This window comes from Vespula vulgaris, chromosome 7 (genome assembly GCF_905475345.1).
Source record: "Vespula vulgaris chromosome 7, iyVesVulg1.1, whole genome shotgun sequence".
NCBI lineage: Eukaryota > Metazoa > Arthropoda > Insecta > Hymenoptera > Vespidae > Vespula > Vespula vulgaris.
Window position 1 is genome coordinate 3,282,501 of NC_066592.1, and position 19,280 is coordinate 3,301,780.

The 19,280-nt window shown below is 31.6% G+C and overlaps 1 protein-coding gene across 1 annotated transcript in view; it reads right to left on the bottom strand.

The window, feature by feature from the left end:
• Positions 1-19,280, bottom strand: part of LOC127065159 (acetylcholinesterase-like) — a 152,717-nt gene that overhangs the window by 23,323 nt on the left and 110,114 nt on the right. The window contains exon 3 of the mRNA XM_050997151.1: positions 17,999-18,151. Coding sequence (XP_050853108.1) covers positions 17,999-18,151 — 153 coding nt within the window. The remainder of the gene's footprint in view (positions 1-17,998; positions 18,152-19,280) is intronic.

The window sequence follows — 19,280 nt, forward strand, 5'->3', positions numbered from 1 at the left end:
ATCTAAATTATGGTTCCTATATATGTATGCTCTCGCTGTGTATATGTTTTTTACGATATTTTAAACTTTCAATATTTAACTTGATCCTTTCCTTCATTTTCTATCGTCCATTCCGTAATTATTATATTTTATATATCATCTTTTTTATATTCAATTATGAATCGCGTTTATTTTATATATATATATATATATATACACACACACATATATATATATATTTTATAAAGATATACAAACGTATTCTTCTATCTGTCGATAGATCAATTCCGTATCATCGAGAAATAATAGAAAAACGGATCAACAGACAAACAGATAAATAGATAGACAGACAGACAGAAAGAGAGAGACAGAGAGATAAAATAGAAGAGAAATCGTAGCAAAATAAATGGTAAAGCAAATAGAACATTGTTCATCGTGGTTTACAATAAATGAGATAAACTCGTGCTGATGGTTTATCGGTTTAACCATCGTTCATCGATCCACGTCCACTTTCATTTATCCTTTCATATACAAAAGATCAAGCACATTCAGTCACATGCAAGATATCAGAGAGATGAGTTCAATTCGTTGTTGTCGTTGTTGTTTCCATTCTCTATTCATTGTTGGAAAAACATTTTTGCTTTTTATTATATCTGCAGTACCATTTAAGTCGAGAGAGATAGAGATACAGAAAAAAGAGAGAAAGAGAGAAGAAAACTTGCGACGATACGTGATAGTACTTTTCTATCTTCTTTTTTTCTTTTTTTTTCTTGTACACACACACACACACACACACACACACACATATGTATGCAGATATGTGGTATTCCCTTGTGTAAATTTTTCTGAAGAACGAAAATATTTTTCGAAGAGCTCCGCTCGTCCAAAGTTCTTACTCGCGTTATATACAGTTAGTTAAAAAAATTTGTTGAAGAACATTTTCGAAATGTAATTTCTTTCTTTTTTCTTTCTTTCTTTCTTTTTTTTTTTTTTTTTTTTTTTGATGAATAATTCACATAGCACACTCGGCTACATTCTTCTCCTCATTCTTTTTCTTTTTTCTTTCTTTTTTCTCATTTTTCTTTTCTTTTTTTTTTTTAATTTATAACTTTTCATTCGGATCTCAGAACTCGTAGAAGAATTTGTTCGCATTAAGAGCGATATTAAAATATAATGGATAGTCTTAAAATCGAAGAAAATTTTTGATCGAACGAATAAACTTTAACAAAACTATAAGTGTAAAAGGAATGAGGAATAAAGTTAGGGAAGAGGAAGAAGAAGAAGAAGAAGAAGAAGATGAAAATTTCATTGTTTATCTTAGAATGCAATCGTGAAAGTTTAAATATCGAAAGTAATAAGTCATTGAATAAGTAAGATTAACATCGGATTAACTGGGGGATTAATTACGAGCAATTTAAAAGCTAATAAGCAAGTAGAAACTAATTAAGTTGGATTTACGTGGTACACGGAATGCAGTTATTAGAAAGAGAGAGAGAGAGAGAGAGAGAGAGAGAGAGAGAGAGAGAGAGAGAGAGAGAACGAGAGAATAAAAGCTTATCAATTTACAAGCATACATTTAAAAGCATTTAGATTATAATGATAAAATTTGTTATTTTAAGAATTTATAAAATAATTAAATATTATGGAAAAGAACGATGGAATTTAATATAAACGGATGAAGCAACCAAAAAAAAAAAGAAAAAAAAAGAAAAGGAAAGGAGAAAAGAAATAAAGAAGGAAGAATAGAAACAGAAAAGAGTTTGGAAAAGTAGAAAGTAAACTTTCGACAGAAATTTTCTTTCGAATTTTTGCCAATGAACGACGGAAGAAGAACGAAGGAGAAAAAGTGGTGGATGGGGGTGGGCAGGTGGTCTCTTTCGGTAAAAAGAGAGAAAGAGAAAGACAGAGATAGATAGGAGGAGAGAGAGAGAGAGAGAGAGAGAGTGAAAAAAAGAGAAAAAGCACGTTAACTCTCTTTACGAACCCCAGCAAAAGTAACATTATCCATTTAACGAAACTCTCGGCTTGAAAAAGTAAAGTATCTAACGTTGACGGTTCCCTTTCGTGCGGAACGGAATGGTTACACTTCAGTTTTACATCGACGGGTACTCAACCTCGTTTCTTCTTCTACTTCTTCTTCTTCTTTCATTTTTTCTTTCTTTCTTTCATCCTTTTTTCATTCTTTTTTTCTCTATAGAAGACGATTAAATGACGCGAAGCGAGCGACGAGTTCGAAAAGTTTCACAGCGTTAAATTACTTATGCGGCGGACCACGACGGCCGAACACGTAATTAGTTTTCACGCACTTTTCTTGCGGAAACTTTTTTCAAAAGGAACAAAAGAGGTGCATTAGCCTGTTTATTTTGTTTATTTTGTTTTGTATTCTTTTTTTGTTTTTTTAATTTTTATCTCCTTTCTTTTCTTTTTTATACGTCTTTTCGTTTTATTTTTTACTTCGTTTTTCTCACTGTCTTTCTTTCTCTATCTTCCTCTATCTCTTTCACATACTTTTTTTCTTGTCGCCATTATCGGATAGCCAAAGAATTATCTCGTTCTTTGTCAATTGGCTAACGGAAATCTATGCTATGGTGTTCTTTATGAGTTTTCACTGGTTAAAGATTCGACGAAGTGGAAAATTCGAATTTCTTCCTCTTCCTCTTCTTCTTCATCTTCATCTTTTAACCCGTTACGTACATCACTCGAAACTTCTCGTCTCTTTTAAAGAAGTTGTTATGTACTTATATATATCTATACATACATACACACACACACACACACACACATATATATATATATCTAGGTAAAGGATAGGTAGATAACAGTGTGATAGGGGTAATCAAACTTTTCGAGACGTAGCTTTCCCACGAACCGGAAAACTCATAGCTTTGGTAAAAGGAAAGCGGTTGTAACTATTCTTTTGAAATTCCTCCCAGACTTTTTCTTCCAAGATCGTACGTCAACGAATAGAAGAAAAGCGTATCGTTCTTTCGAAAAGTTAGAACCATTGTGTTATAGTCCTATAGTCGGAAACGTTCATTACTACTTTAGACTTTTAACCATAAATTTTGATTCTCTTCTTTTTTCCCTTTCTTTTCTTTTCTTTCCTATCTTTTTTTTTTTTTTATTTTTATTTTATTCTGTTTTCTTTTCTTTTTTGATCTGTATTTCTTTCAAACACGTGAAATCCTTTCCGAGTACTATCCACTTTTCTATGTCATAGATATCTATTATTACGTAACTTCAAATTCGATAAAGGATTTATTTACGTATCACAAATCATCGATTTTAAAGGTGAAACAAGTAGATTAATAAAAGTATTTAACGAATCTCGATGATTCACCTTCCTCGTTCTTGTTTTTAAATATTTAAATTTTACGAAATGATATTGATTAAATTTATAACTGGCCATTGAATTACGTTATCACTTTATTCATTTAGTTCTTCTCTTTTCATTTTTATTTTTCATCAATTCAAACAGTATTTGCATATTCAAATTTCAATGTTGAACCGATTCAAGGATTTTTTTTTCTTCTTCCTCTTTTTTTTTTTTTTTTAATTAAACGCGTGATTCGATCTCAATGATCTTACGATAAAATGTTACTTAGGAGATTAAGTAATCGTGTCGGTCTTTTTCTTCTTCTTTTTTTTTTATTTTTCATTGTTTTTTATTGTTATATTACTTTGATGCATATTAGCCCTCCAGTCATATGTGTCTACATTTTATGAAATATCTTCTATGTACGTATACACGCATACATATATAGATCGAGGATACGGTCGAAAGTGGATTGACGATTTCCAAATTTGCTCGAGGCAGTTTATTATTTAAATGGGTCTCTTCGTTGAAGGTTGCACGTTGTTGCACAGCTAGTAGGCTATGGGTGTTGGGAGGGTAGAGAATCGGTAGATGGGGTAGAGAGAGAAAGAGAGAGAGAGAGAGAGGGGAAGAGGGAGAGAGATGCCGTTATCGAGCATGCAAAATACCCTGAGGCAGCTAGCACACGATTGTGGCTTGCCAAAGACATTAATCCGCTACTCAATGGATTACATTAATAAAATTTAAACGCGTTGCGAAGTGCTACTTTGCTTCGAACGTAGGTCATCCGATCCGTAGTGGTTATCACGTTTAATTTTAACGAGCATTAACCTCATATTACCTTTATAATGTTTTATATGTCAAAGTTATATCGAAGTTTTCGATTCGACGTTCTAATTAATCGATCAAGAAAAAAGAAATTGTAATACACGCCAAGCGATATTTTTAATGTATTAAAAGGAAAAAGGAGAATAGTATGTCCGTATATATCTTGTCGTAAGAAAAAAATTATATATATTTTTTTGATATATTAAAAAAAAGAAGAATAGTATATCTCTGTATATACTTAGTTGTAAGAAAAAAAAAATATATATATTTTTAATATATTAAAAAAAAAAAGAAGAATAGTATATCTCTATATACACCTAATTGTAAGAAAAAAAGTATATATATATATATATATATATGTTACAATATTATTATTTAATATTACGACGATATTGATTTTCGAATTTGTTTTAATTGAGATGACGTAAGTAATAATGTCCTTCAATACATACACACACACACAAAACGTTGTTGTTCACGAGAAGGATCGATCGATAACAATGGTTTTATTCTCGGAATAATTTCTTGTTTACTCAACGAAATTTAACAGTAATGTCCTTGAGTTTGGCTAAGTCGTAAATATGTCTTATCCCACAACGCGAGTAGAGCCCTGCTCGAGATAAACGATGCGAATAACGAAAGGACAGGAAATTGAGTTCACGTGGCATTCGCCTAATGGATTTCATTCGATCAACTCCCGTCGAACGTTCGTCCACTGAATAGTACTCTGACAATAAAGAACAATAGGTAAGTAATATTTACTTATTAAGATTTTATAATTACGTATGATATTAATACGACGACATAATTAATCGACAACCTTCTATACGAAGATTATTTTTTTTTCGATAATATTTAATATTCTTTGTGAACGAATTTAAACGAGATCATCCTACGTATCTTATAGTTTACGAATTATAAAAAAGAGAGAAAGAGAAAGAGAGAGAGAGAGAGAAATGTTCAGAATATTCTAATACAACATTTCACCGAATTATTTCAATCAATATAAAATTCAGTTCATTTTTCAGACACTATTATTACTATTTTTTTTTTTTTTTCATATTTCTTTCAATGGAAATATCTACCTCTGCATCGTTCATGTTACAAATAAATTGAGTTGAAGAATTCTTTGATAATCAATTTTGAATCCATCAATAGTTTCCCTTTGACTCCTTATAACTTAGAAATAATATCAATAACACACACACACACACACACACACACACATATATCGATCGACGTTCTCGAATCAGCCTATTAATTATTAGTTTAAGAAATAATGAAGAATCATTCCGAAACTCTTCTCTTTTTCTTTCTCTATATATATATTTACTTATCGAAACGTTAATTTTCTATATCGATCGATAATTCGAGACTGACTTCAATCGTATTTTTACTCATAGTAGATGAGACACCTTTGTTAAGTTTCCCGATTTTCTTCTCTCCTTTTCTTAGAAAGCCAAATTAAGTTCGACCAGTGAGAAAGAAAGACAGAGAAAGAGAGATTTCTCCTAGCGAAACTCTCTCAACGCCCATCAATCGGCTCTCTTTAATTATTCTCATCCCCATCGGAGCCACGGCTCCATTTATCTCGAATTATTATTCGGCCCCGAACGAAAGACGAACGGGTTACCTCGAAGCTATCTCGCCTCAGGATCATAATTGAATATCCTTACGAAAGGATTCTGATTGCTTTTCCAACTTTCTTGTTAGAAGATCCATGAAGGCTCTTTTCGCAATTCCTTTCGTAATTCTCGAATCGTTGAAACGTTCATCTAAGACGTCTCTCATTATTAGTTACCAGTTTGATTCTAGTCCTTCCGTCATCAATACATCCCATAAATCACATTGCAAGGGATAAATAATCGAATATGTAGGTAGAGGAGAATTACATTTTCGAAAAGGAATGATTCATTTGATTTTTAACAATGTAAACTTGAAACAACGTTGTTTCGTTGTCTTTCGCATTTTTGTAAAAAAAGAAAGTTTCGTTTTAAATAATTCCGGTGGTTTTGCTTTTTCTTTTTCTTTATTTTTTTTATCGAAACAAAAAATTGTTCGGCCGATTATAATCGATGGTTATTGTAATTTATTGCTAAATACTTAAATTTTTGTTCATGACTTTTCTTTTTTTCGTCAAGGGATTACTTTTACGAGGAACACATTGTATGTAGGTATATTTTCTTCTTTTTTCTTTATATATACATATATATATATATATATATATATATTTTAATTTTATTCTTTTCCTTTTTGCTCGTTCAACAATAGATGAATATCCGTATAAAAATTAATCGAATAAAAATTTCTTGGACGAGAGAAGCTCTTTATTTCTATCAAAAACAAAATTCGAGATAGCAAAAAAAATAAAAATTCAATCCGATTCGAGAAGGACGATTAAAATATACATCTGTATACAATGGATATATCTTCTTTTTATATTTTCCTTTGCTTTTTGCTTGAATTTGAATTGAATGATTTAAATAATATTTGAATCAGAAATGAATGGTGCATTTGATAATTAACATTTCAAAAAGGCTTTACTTTACCAACAATTTCTATGGGAATAAAATAGTGAAAAAATTTGTGTAATAAAATAGTATAAGTATAATTAAATAGTAAAGTTCGTCTGTCGCAATTGTACGTTAGTATTATGAGTTTGATAATCAATTATACGTGTAGAAGTACTGTTAATAAAGGTATATGTAACCAGTTTATCACAGGTTCCCGTTATAAAAGCATTTCCTAGTTAGTCGCGTACGAAATAGTCTAAAGCGAGCGGTGATTTCGATGCTAATTCGCGACTCGTTAATACGGTCGAGCCCGTACCTCGCATTTACGAAGAACCGCTTTTGTCTCTCGTCGTTTCTAATAATTATCTAACAGCCATGCCAGACGTGCACTCGTACGTCGACGTCATTATTATCTCGTTCCTTTGAATTACTTTTCAAGCTGAAAACTTACGTTGCGAGCACGAAATGCTCGAACGCGTTTAGAGCGTCCATCCGTGTCTAAAATATTTTACAAATATTAAACGAAAACTTTTCAAAGATATAGTGGATGTTCACGAAGAAGATATAATAGTGAAATAATAAACGATCTCGAGATATTCGATGGATATAACGAACGAATAAAAAAAAAAAAAAAAAAAGAAAAAGAAAAGAAAGAAAGAAAATAGGGAGGAAAAGAAAAAATTATATATCAAAACGTGAAATTTATATTAATTCGATCGATAAGATACAGGACTGAGTCGAACGTTTAAACGAATAGATTCTTCGTTTTTATACGTGATAAAATCTTGTGATCTTTTTTTCTTTTTTTTTTCTTTTTTCTTTTCTTTTTAACCTTGAAATTCTTTTAAATCCTGAAATATTATCTGTAATATCCGAATGGGACTATAATTTACTTGGAAACAAAAGTTATTTTCTTTTTGGGTCACCCTTTATATTATATAGCTTTCGACCGAGTCGACAGAGACATTCCAAGTTTTCGTCTTACGTAAAATAAATTCGTTGGTACCTACATGGGAGTTGGTCAAGGAGAGAAACAAGATCAAGGAGACATCAAAGTGATGCTAAATCTACCAGCGCCTGGGGCCGATGAAAGTTGTTTATATATATGTATATATGTATGTATGTATGTATGTATGTATATATCTACCGAAATATACGATAGTACGACGTAATGGCAGTTTGCTGTGTCGGCATAGTAAGGCTCATTCTTTTTAATTAAGGATGCACTTCTGGAAACAGCTGTTGTCCATGTTAGAGCAAGTGCAAGGCACCTAGTTATTCTCTAGTCCCGAGAGAATGTCAATGGGATGATACTAGAAACGATTTATTTGAACTAACGAGAATCGACTTGTCACGAACATTTTTCATTTTTCTTTATATATATATATATATATATATATATATATATATATATATATATAAAATGTATGCAGACATTTAACGCGTTACGTTGATATAAACTATAAAAAGGATCATTCGTTTGAAGTAAATTTTATAGGCATGTACTATACTCGTAAAAAAAAAAAGAAAAAAAAACAAATAGGAAAGTATCAATCCGATATATAATATAACCTCACTTTTTATAGATCATCGCATTATATTTAACCACGATAAAAAAAAAAAGGAAAAAGAAAAAACAGAAACTTGAAACAGTTTCCACTAGTATTTATTTTTTGTTTTGTTTTGTTTTTCTCTCTGTCTTTCTCTCGGGAAGAAATTTGTCCGGTCAATCGAGATTGAGGATTGATTTCGAGAGTGAATTTAAAAGCGATGAAGTTGAAAGAATATATGGGTTTTAGTAAATAGATAGATAGATAGATAGATAGATAGATAGATAGATAGAATAAGAATAAGAGAAATAAAACGGAAAATCCGAAAGGATTCCGAGGTTTGAAGAAAACCGAATCCGTTTTTCGGTAAGATCTACGGACGTTAGAATCGTACTCTAAGAGAAGTGATACATTGAAGAGGATGGACTGTGTGTAACCGAGTAAAGATATTCTTGCCGTTAGCAGTAACCAGGGTATCCCAGAATCGATCGACTAACCTGGGAAACAGAATTAGCTTTGTATAACATCGCCTGGCAAACTGAAATTAGCATTGTCTTCCATAATTCATCAAATTTCGATCGTACTGAATTACCACCTCCGGAGATTTCCTAATGAAGCACTCAGATAATAAAGGAAGAAAAAAACAATTTTGAATAATCTTGTGATTCTCGTATCGATAGTCGAAAGAAAATTTATCGTTGCGTCGTTCGATTGTATACGTACATATATATGCATGTATTTATACGTATATCTCTAAGTGAAACATTTTATTTGCAGTACATATTTCTTTTTTTTTTTGTTTTCTTCTTTCTGTTTGTTCCTTCAAACTGTATTCACTCAGTTCGCGACAGAATCATCCATTTTTTTTCTTCCTTTTTTCTTTTTTTTCTTTTTTTTTTTTTATGAAATACTCGTTTGTTTGCACATATATGCTGTGTATCGTTTTCATCGACATCACGCGATCCGTATCACCGGTGTATCGCTAACTGAAATCATTGATTCAGATTTTCAATACGATTTACATTGGTTAACGATACCGTAGCTTATATCGTGTATGCTCGTGAAATTTTCGCGATTGAGTTATTCGAAATCATTTGGAAATCGATTAATCCATCCAACAGCAATACGTTTGTATATAGTTAGATGGATATATGTAGATATATCGTGCATACGTATGTATGTCGCGTGTATTACGAATGTTCGATAGAAAAAGAAAAAAAAAAGGAAAAAAAATACAAGGATAAGAGAGAAAGAGAGAGAGAAAGAGAGAAAAACGGGATAAAGCAAACGAATCTCTGTTTAAACAGATGATCAGATGAAAAAAAAAAGAGAGAGAGACAAAGAGAGAAAGAGTGACGTCCCATGTGATTCGAATTTCGATTGATTAAAAGTAATAATAAATACAGAATGAAGTATTGTAAAATCTATAGCGTAACGTACGTTCACAGGAAAAATATCCCAAGGGAAAAATAAACAGTCGGTGGTACTTAATTAACAGTTTCCCCAGTGTCGTTTTTGTAATGTCGGTACTTCAAATTCACGAGAACACTTTGCTCGATCTTTATGTCGCTAAAACTTGCAAACCTTTTCTTCTTCTCTCTCTCTTTCTCTCTCTCTTTCTCTTTCTCTCTCAAATGTTCTCACATATTCTCGTACAGTCTCATACAGGTTTACCCATTCTTTTTTTTTCTTCTTCTTTTTTTTTTTTGCCTATTTTCCTCCTTTCATTTGCGATAAGACGAAATTATTTTCAACGAAATAACATTGAACCAAGATAGGTCGTCTACTTTAAAAACCCAATGCCATTCTCGCGAATTCTCATTTCGCTACTTCGTTAAATAATCTCGCATTTCGGGTTTTCATTATTCTCTCCTTTGTATTCTTCATTATCTTTTTCTTTTTTTCTTTTCTTCATTCATTTGCAATTAGGTACTTCAAATGTTATGTATCAATTCGTATGTTAAAGCTGAGGATAATATAATATCGTTTAGCCTGCTTAAGTGACGAATTTTTTCAGAAACAAAATGTCGTCTTTGATTCGTGACACAGTTAAAAAAAAAAAAAAGAAATAAAGAAAGAAAGGAAGAAATCGAATAAAAATTACTTAAGAAAATAACATCGAAACATGTAGTTTTATTAATACCGAAATAGTAAGAGTTGTAAATCACGAACGTGTCTTTTAAATGTATCGTCTGCGTTAAAAAATTTTTAATATTTCTGAATTATTATTATATACGAGCATGTATGTAACATTTAAAGAAATTTTTATTTAGTCAGAACGTTATCATTGCGCTTGAAAATGTCGATTTTATGGTTGGTAACGTTCAAAGTACGATAAATAATTCACGTTTAGAAGTGATGGGGTGGGTTGGAAAGGGGTGGGAGAGAAAAAGGGGACGAACCTAACAGCGAGTACGCACGCGCACGTAAAAAGCTCGATTTCCGCGTTAGACGCGAAATGCGAAAGCGTTATTAAGATTACGGTTTGCGCGCATGAATAACGACATCCTCTTTACTTCCAGTTCACTCCTTCTCCGTTTTCTGATAAATCACCTTCTCCGCTAATTACTCGAGTTTCTCCGTACCGCGGCATTTCGCTTATGCGCATTTCACGTCCCAGTTACCTCTGAGAAGAGGTAAGGGAGCTTTAAGAGGGTACGACCAAAGGGTTGCATGATTGTGAAAGGGCTCGGGAAAGACAAGAAAAGAAAAAAGGAGAGATCGTATTAAGTAAGAAAGAAAAGAAAAAAATCATTATTCAACATGAGCACGATGACAGTTTATTTACGCTGTCGTTTGAATTTTATTTAAAGAAAATAAAAAAAAAATAAATAAATGAAAGGAAGGAAGAAAAAAAGAAGATAAATAAATTTTTCTCCGCTCCGAAAATAATTATTTTACAATTTTCAAATTCGTTTCGTATCGTTTGACTATTTTCAACAAAAATGTTAAAAATTAATTTTGTAATTTTTACTTCACGTATATACATATATATATATATGTGTGTGTGTACATATGTAGATAGGTGGATTCGCGTATGTTCATGGATTATGAAAACTTTAGTATAACTTGTTTTACCTTGATTATTCATTACGAAAAAAAAATGAATATTGATAATTACGTTAATATTAGCCGATCGCTAATTACAATGGTTCCTGTGTACCGTATAGAAGGATATAAAAAAATTTATGCGCTCGATGCACTCGGAGCAAATGTATACCGACCGTTCGATACGTGTTTTAAAGCAATTATTTTTGTTTCCTTTTGCTTGTTACGCTTATAGAAGAGTAGCTCGAAAGAGATCGTTTCGCGATGGTAAATAGACTTTTTCTCTTGCTTTTTAAAAGAGATTAAAAGAGATAGGGAGAAAAAGAAAAGGAAAGAAAAAAAGAAAGAAAGACAGAAGAAAAAAGAAAGAAAAAAGAAAAGAATAGAAAATTCCTAACGGAGAAAATCTTTCTAATCTCTTTTGTTACTTTTATTAATTGCTATTTTCGTACGTTCTCGTTCGTTCGTTCGTTCGTCCAAATTGAAATAACAAGAGCATCACTCGAAATGTTTCCTTTCTGTTTTTATATATCGTTCACAACAAAAGAAAAACAAAATCAAACCTAATGACGTTCATTACCCTGTTTGTCTTTTCTTTTCATTTTTTTTTCTCCCCCTTGTCACTTCTTGTTCCACATTCCACGCATAATACCAGGCCACTTTATCCGTCATCTCTGGCACAAATTCGTGCGCACGTTTTTCAATCCTCGCGAGGAACGCTAAGCTCGTCGAGAAAAAAGCAATTTGCACCTCGGCTAAAGCCGTATAAATCTTGGATAACAGAGATTATACGTAATTAAAGCTCATGAACTTTGCCTCATGCGAGACGTAACATACGAGTCGCTTTATTACGGGCCACGCGTGTTGTTCGGCTTTCACGTAAGCCGAAAATTGCTATAAACTTTAGCATGCGATTTTATTTATTATTTTCTCTTTCTCTCTCTCTCTCTCTCTCTGTCTCTCTTTCTATCTATCTATCTATCTATCTATCTATCTATCTATCTATCTCTCTCTCTAATTTCATTTCTTTGGTGAAAAATCGTTCGCGATATAAGATCGATAATTTCTCTGTGCAACGTAGTACATAATAATTCCAAGTTCTACTTCGATCTCCTCTATTTTTCTTTTTCATAAATATTAGAGTAATAATAAATTAGTTACCGTACGAGATTTCGAGAAGAGGTTTTATGAGAAAGGAGAAACGTCAGGTTGCATTCTTCAAACGATTTCTTATTTCTTTCACGTTCGTAGTCTATGAAAAATAAAAAAAAGAGACAGAGAGAGAGAGAGAGAGAGAGAGAGAGAGAATGAGAGAGAATGAGTGAGTATGTGAGAAAAGAAAAGAAGAGAAAAGAAATAGAGACGATAGCATCGATGACGACAACCAACAACAACGAGAAAAAGAAAACTAGAAAAGTGAAATGTTGTTCGATGAGAATACACTCGAGTTTATCGATCACGTATCGTCCATGTGAAAAAGCTTATCGAACGAGTAAAAATTCGCATGTGCATCCGACCTTATCTCTCTCTCTCTCTCCCTCTCTCTCCCTCTCTATCTTTTTTCCGTCTTTTTATTTCCTTTCGAAAACTACCACATGCATCCATAATGGCAGCTTCGTCGAGGGAACACGTATCCAATGGAAATATGTAGTGGAACATCACCGATGTATCACCGTTTACTTTTGTTCGTTTTCTCTTTATGTCTGGAGTCTCTACGTTCTACAATATTACTTCGAAAAAGGAATCCGTACGTGGAATTTTTTATAGAAGAAATCGTTGACGGAAATAGGACGATCTTGTAATCTTTTCGCTTATCAATGAAATCGATTTTTCGTTCTAACAATATCACCATATGCTTTTGATATATAATTTCGTAAAGTTTAATGAAAACATGAATTTCGATGGAAGATAGGAACGATTGAATAATTTTTTTGTTCTTCTCTCTTTTCTTTTCCTCTTTAAGGAGCTTTAAAATCTTGTTTCATTTTGATTCTAATTTACAAAAATTTATTACGGGGATTGTATGACTTCAAGGCAACATTTTTTCTTGCAGACTAAAATGACGTGTTTGTTTATCGAGTGTAACGAAAAAAGAAGATATATATATATATATATATATATATATATATATATATATATATATATATAATATATTATAACAAGAATAAAAAATATCGATGATTATTTTTAATTTCTCATTAATTATTTATATTTTATTTTTGAAATTGCCTAAGATAAATTATCGACGATATTATTTTCGTAACTATAGTATCGTCCAAATGTTTCTCTGCTTTATTTTCTTTTCATATACATTTTTGAATCTCTCTCTCTCTCTCTTTCTTTCTAAATCCTTATCATCACAGCAAGGAAGATGAGGAATTATATTTATATCTGTAGAATATATAAAATTCCTTGAAATAATTTAACCTACTAAAAATTGGAGTAACCGAATTGGAACGTAAAATATGAAATTTTGTGTTGATTCTTTTAATCAAAAAGAAAAAAAAAAAGAAAAGGCTTTATGTCTTTATTATCTTACCTTTGTCGACTCTACATAATTAATTACATCAACTAACGTACCGTGATCACGTCGTTTCAGAGTAATTGTTCGATCATGGAATATATTCGAGATAATACGCATATTGTGCACGCGCGCGCGCTACTCGCGCATGAATCTATATATATACACAGAACATATATAATATATATATACATCATATATATATATGCATATATATTCGTATGCACACATATACATATACATACATGATAAAGGAAAACAGGGACGATGTCATCGATAAGCAGATGTAAGCGCGCATGTTCAAAAACGTTGTTGACCCTTCAAAAGCGGAGGTAACCAATTAAAGCTCGAGAGCAACGCAACTCTGCTCGAACCGGTTTAAGTGGCTTAGATCGCTAGCTCGACGATATGTCCCAGGATTTTCTTCTAAACCATCCCTCTTCTCTCTCTCTCTCTCTCTCTCTTAATCTGTCTATCTATCTATCTGTCTATCTATGTATCTATCTATCCGTCTATCTATCTCTTTATTAACAAAGATATATTATATCATAATAATTATATTCTTTATATAAATTCAAATAATATTTCTATTATATACACATATATACACATCAAATTTTATAATATATTCGACATTTTCTCTTTTGTATATTATACACGCAAACATATACACGCATATATATACATATATATGTGTGTGTGTGTGTGTGTATGTGTGTGTATGGGATGATTTTTGAAATAATTCAAGTTTAAATTCATTGATCGTAATATATTATAATATTACGATGTAATTTTACTGACTACCTAGTTATCGTTCATATTAAATGAGAAATAATTTTAAAACTTTGTTCTTTTTTTTTTTTTTGTTCATATGAATAGATAACATATAGGTACTATGTGCTTTTACATAAATTGTAGAAAAAGAGAAAAAAGGAAAAAAGATGGAAAAGAAAGGAAAAAGTAAATAATTCAGTATATTACGCTAATACATTATAAAGAAAGTTACCACAGATCGAAGTTTTCCTTCTCCGGCAATCTGTGTATGTGTGTAAAGCTCGATGTCAACGCGAACGAGAATATCGTCTGGAAAATAACGCTCGAGGCTAAACGAAGGGACAAGGTTCTTTATTAACGCGGAATATTCATAAAGTTCGCATTAACGGTGCTATTGTGAAACCAAGTACTTTCGTTTCTCTCTTTCTCTTTCTCTCTCTCTCTCTCTCTCTCTCTCTCTCTCTGTGATTCTCATTTTCTTCCTTTATTTAAATTATTTTCATTTACATTATTAATACGTTACATTGTCTCAGTAAGTTCTTGTACTCTTAGTTATTTAAATTATTAGTTTGGATGTATGCGTGTGCGTTCATTCACTTCTATACTTATTCTGTTAAATCTGTCATACATATATATATATATGTATGTATGTATGTATGTACGAAGATACAATGATAGACACGAATAATTTTTTTTCTTTCTTTTCTCTTCTTCCTTTTTTCCTTTTCTTTTTAAATTTACTTCAAACTTTTACATAATCATCGCGATAATATTTGCATTTATATCTAATCGTCATAATAATCTGATAAAATCTTATTGCACGTCGATTCGTATCTTTTTCTTTCTTGTTCTTCTTTATATTCATTTATTTACTATTATTTATGATTAATATTATTAATTATATATTTATTAATTATAGATTTTCTTCTCGTTGTCACTCTCTTTATAAGCGATCTCTCTCATTTGACAAGATATTTACGATGGCTTTTACTATATTAATCTTTTTTACTAGTTCTCCTTTACATCAAACTTTTGTTCGTAGATAAATAAATGTTATTTCTGCCTCTCTCTCTCTCTCTCTCTCTCTCTCTCTCTCTCTCTCTCTCTCTCTCTCTCGTTTGATATTTTTACGTATATCCAAGTGTTCCCATGTAACCTGGCTTTTCATAACAAGAGTATCGCAACGTACGGTTGACGCGTGGACATTCGTCACTCGAATAACTCTCTCTCGAAAAAAAAAATTACATCTGCTGGACCGTAGCTTGGAGGTAGTTTAAAGAACGATAAGAGAGAGAAAGAGAGAAAGAGAGAGAGAGAGAGAGAGAAATAAAGAAAAATAAAGAAAGAGGACAACTAAAAAATATATACGCTTGTGTCGTAATTAAACACTATCCAGCATCACAATGATAACACTACTCTTGTCAAGTTCTTATTATCTCGTTGACGTAGGAGTATACAAAATATTCTTCAACATTTCTCCTTTTTCCACCCTCACACTATTCTTTTTTTCCTTTCTTTTTCTCTTTTTTTTTTTTCTTTGTTTCTTTGCATCGAGTACGTCGCGAACATTTTTTTTCTTCTTTTAACAGTTCCTCAGTAGCTATGTCCTTGCACATTCGTATTCTAACTTTATTTTGTTTATTTATTTATTATTTTTTTTTTATTATTATCCGATCAAATAAATTTATCCATCATTTTTTATTGTCGTTATACAGGTCAGGTCAATTTTTCTTTTTCTTCTTCTTCTTCTTTTTTTTTTTTTTTTTTTATTAAATCTCTTTTATCCTTTCGATCCTGATCGATAATAAGCCTGACAAATTTTATTTATTCTTCCTTCTATTTCTTTCTTTTTTTTCTTTCTTTCTTCTTATCTTTCTTTCGTTTCGTTCGATGCAATCTCAAGATCGTTTTCGTATATCGTTCTCGTACCTCCCGATGATAGTACTCGCGAACCGAGAAAAATGATTTATCGAGCTTTAGAACCGCAGTCCGATAATCACGTAACCGAGCGTATAGCAGGTGCATAGTTTCTCTCGTAGCTAGGAAAAACGCGTCAACATCAAGCTAATGTGGCTCGTAAACAACCGCGTTAATATTCTCGAATTCATTTACGTGTCTCTTGTTTAAAACCGAGCTATTATTACATAAATATCGTTCTTAACTCAATTCGATTATAAATATATCGAATAAGATTTTACAATTGAATAAAAAAAAAAAGAAGAAGAAGAAGAAGAAGAAAAGAATTATCATATAAGAAATAATCGTTCTTAAAGATCTCTAAAGATATAAATATATTTAAGACTTTACAATTAAAATCATAAAATTACAACCATCAAACGCGTTTAATAATCGTATTAAATATAAAATATCATTATCCCCTAATATATATATATATATATATATATATATATATATATACACCTACCATAAAATATAATAAATATATATATATATAGATTGATATGTAAAAAAATTTATCCGAGCGGGACAAAAGTTCATTTAAGATCGCAAAAGAGTTTTAGGCTGGTAAAGGTCGTAAGTTCGTGCGTTAATACAGTCAAAGAGTAATTGGTGCACCATTTAAGGTGCTTCCAAGAGTACCTAACGAAAGTGTGTAAAAGGACGTAACGTAAATCTCTCTTTCTCTCTATCTCTCTATCTATCTATCTATCTATCTATCTATCTATCTCTTCCTTTCTTAACTACGTATATTTAAGAACGTTAGAAGCAGTAAGGTCGACTTTACCGTAAAAGAGAGGAGTAGTAAGGAAAGAGACCGGTTTAAGTAGAACTTATCGGAGTAGAAGCTTCGCTAGTATAGCTAACGCTTACCTACAGTTTGACTATGTATATGTAGTTGTATTATAATGCTCGTTTCTCTCTCACGATGGCAGAAAGCGCGTTGTAGTACCTAGTACTATCTCCTTCTTGCTGTGTGTTCGCTCGGGGGCAGACGGTTAGCTCCTTCAAAATTAATTTCAAACGATGCGGATCTCTACATGGTTTCCTACCACCCTGTAACACCCTCTTCCTCCTTCTACACTCTCTCCTACCCCTATCCTGTAACTCACATACATACGTGCATACACACACAAACACACACATCCCTCCTCTGTCATTTGTCGACTCCATACGTCGGTCGGGTCGTTCAAATGTCACGACGTATTCGTTCCAAGCAATATAATGGCTGTCATATCGATCTTTGCTTATGTTATAAGAAGAATCGTTGTCTCTCTATCTATCTATCTATCTCTTTCTCTCTCTCTCTCTCTCTCTCTTTAATACGCATATTCTGTTTGCTGGTATGAAACAAGAGCAACGAGTTATGTATATAAGTAGATGGATCCGTATACACGTACGGTAATAAATTTATATACATTAATACATACATGTATATATGTATATAAAAGAAAGAATGATGACATTCTTGATTACGTTCGGTCATATAAAAATCATGGTATTTACGTACCTGAGTGAAAAAGTAATAGTAGACCTTCATTCCCCGATCGGCGAATAGTTGAGCGAAATGTATCGATGGGCATATGAAGAAGTAGTCACCTACTACGTCGGCTATCATCTTTTGATAGAGGTAACCGTCCTTTAGTTGTTCCCAATCGGTGTACTGTAATTAAAAAAAGAAAAATGATATTTAATATATATATATATATGTATGTTTTCTTAATTTAAGTGTATTGAATATTTTCTTTTTTTTCTCTTTTTTTTTTTTTTTTTTAATATAAGAAAGAAAATAATGGAGAACGAAATTCGTTTATTCTGACTAAAACGAGGATTAACGTGGGACGATTTTAATAAATAATTTCTTTCGAAGTTTTACTCATTTATTTTTCTTTTTTGTCTAGCTTGTAGGTTTGCTTTTAAATGTGCTCTTAGGTTTGTATAGCTTACGATTCTGCGATTTTAAATGTAGAAAGGAGAAAGGGAAAGAAATAGAAGAAGAAACTATTGAGTGTGTATGTGTGTGTTTGTTTTATGTTTGTTCTTTTTATCGTAGACAGTTACATACATACATTATATATATATATATATATATATATATATATATATATATGTATGTATGTATGTATGTATGTATTAAATTCACTTCATACTTGGAGCTTCTCTATCCAACAGGAAGGATATGATAAAACGATGCACGCTTCAATGGATAGGTTAGAAAACTGTGAACCTCTGTGTACATTAATCTTAGACTTGGCAAGCATTCAAGAAAATCTCTCCTCGGATGATCCGCTTACGTGAAGTAGTCGTTCAACGTTCGAAAATCATTCCAAGTTGATCTCAAGTATCCCCTTTAAAAACGTATCTTCGAATCATTCTTTTCAACACGCTTAAAAAAAGACTTTTACGAATTACTACGAGACAGAGAAAAATACATTATTTTGTTATGTCAAAATTAATATAAAATTCTTCGTCTTATATCCAAAGAAATTAAATGAGAAAAATGAGAAATTAAATGAGTGTTATTTCGAATAAAAAGGAAAAGAAGAGAAACAATCATTGCGCACATGTTTGTATCGATATTTATTAATAGTTACCTGTTTTTTATTGATTCGTAAAAAAAATGAGAAATATTCACACTTCTATTTATTCGGATAAATAAAATAACACATCGTTTAAAAATTAAAACGCATTCATCGAAACACTCGCGTATGTATTTCTTTTTCTTTTTTTTTTTGTCGTGTGTTTTTTTCGTCATTGTTGTTGTTGTTGTTATTGTTGTTGCTGATAAAAAT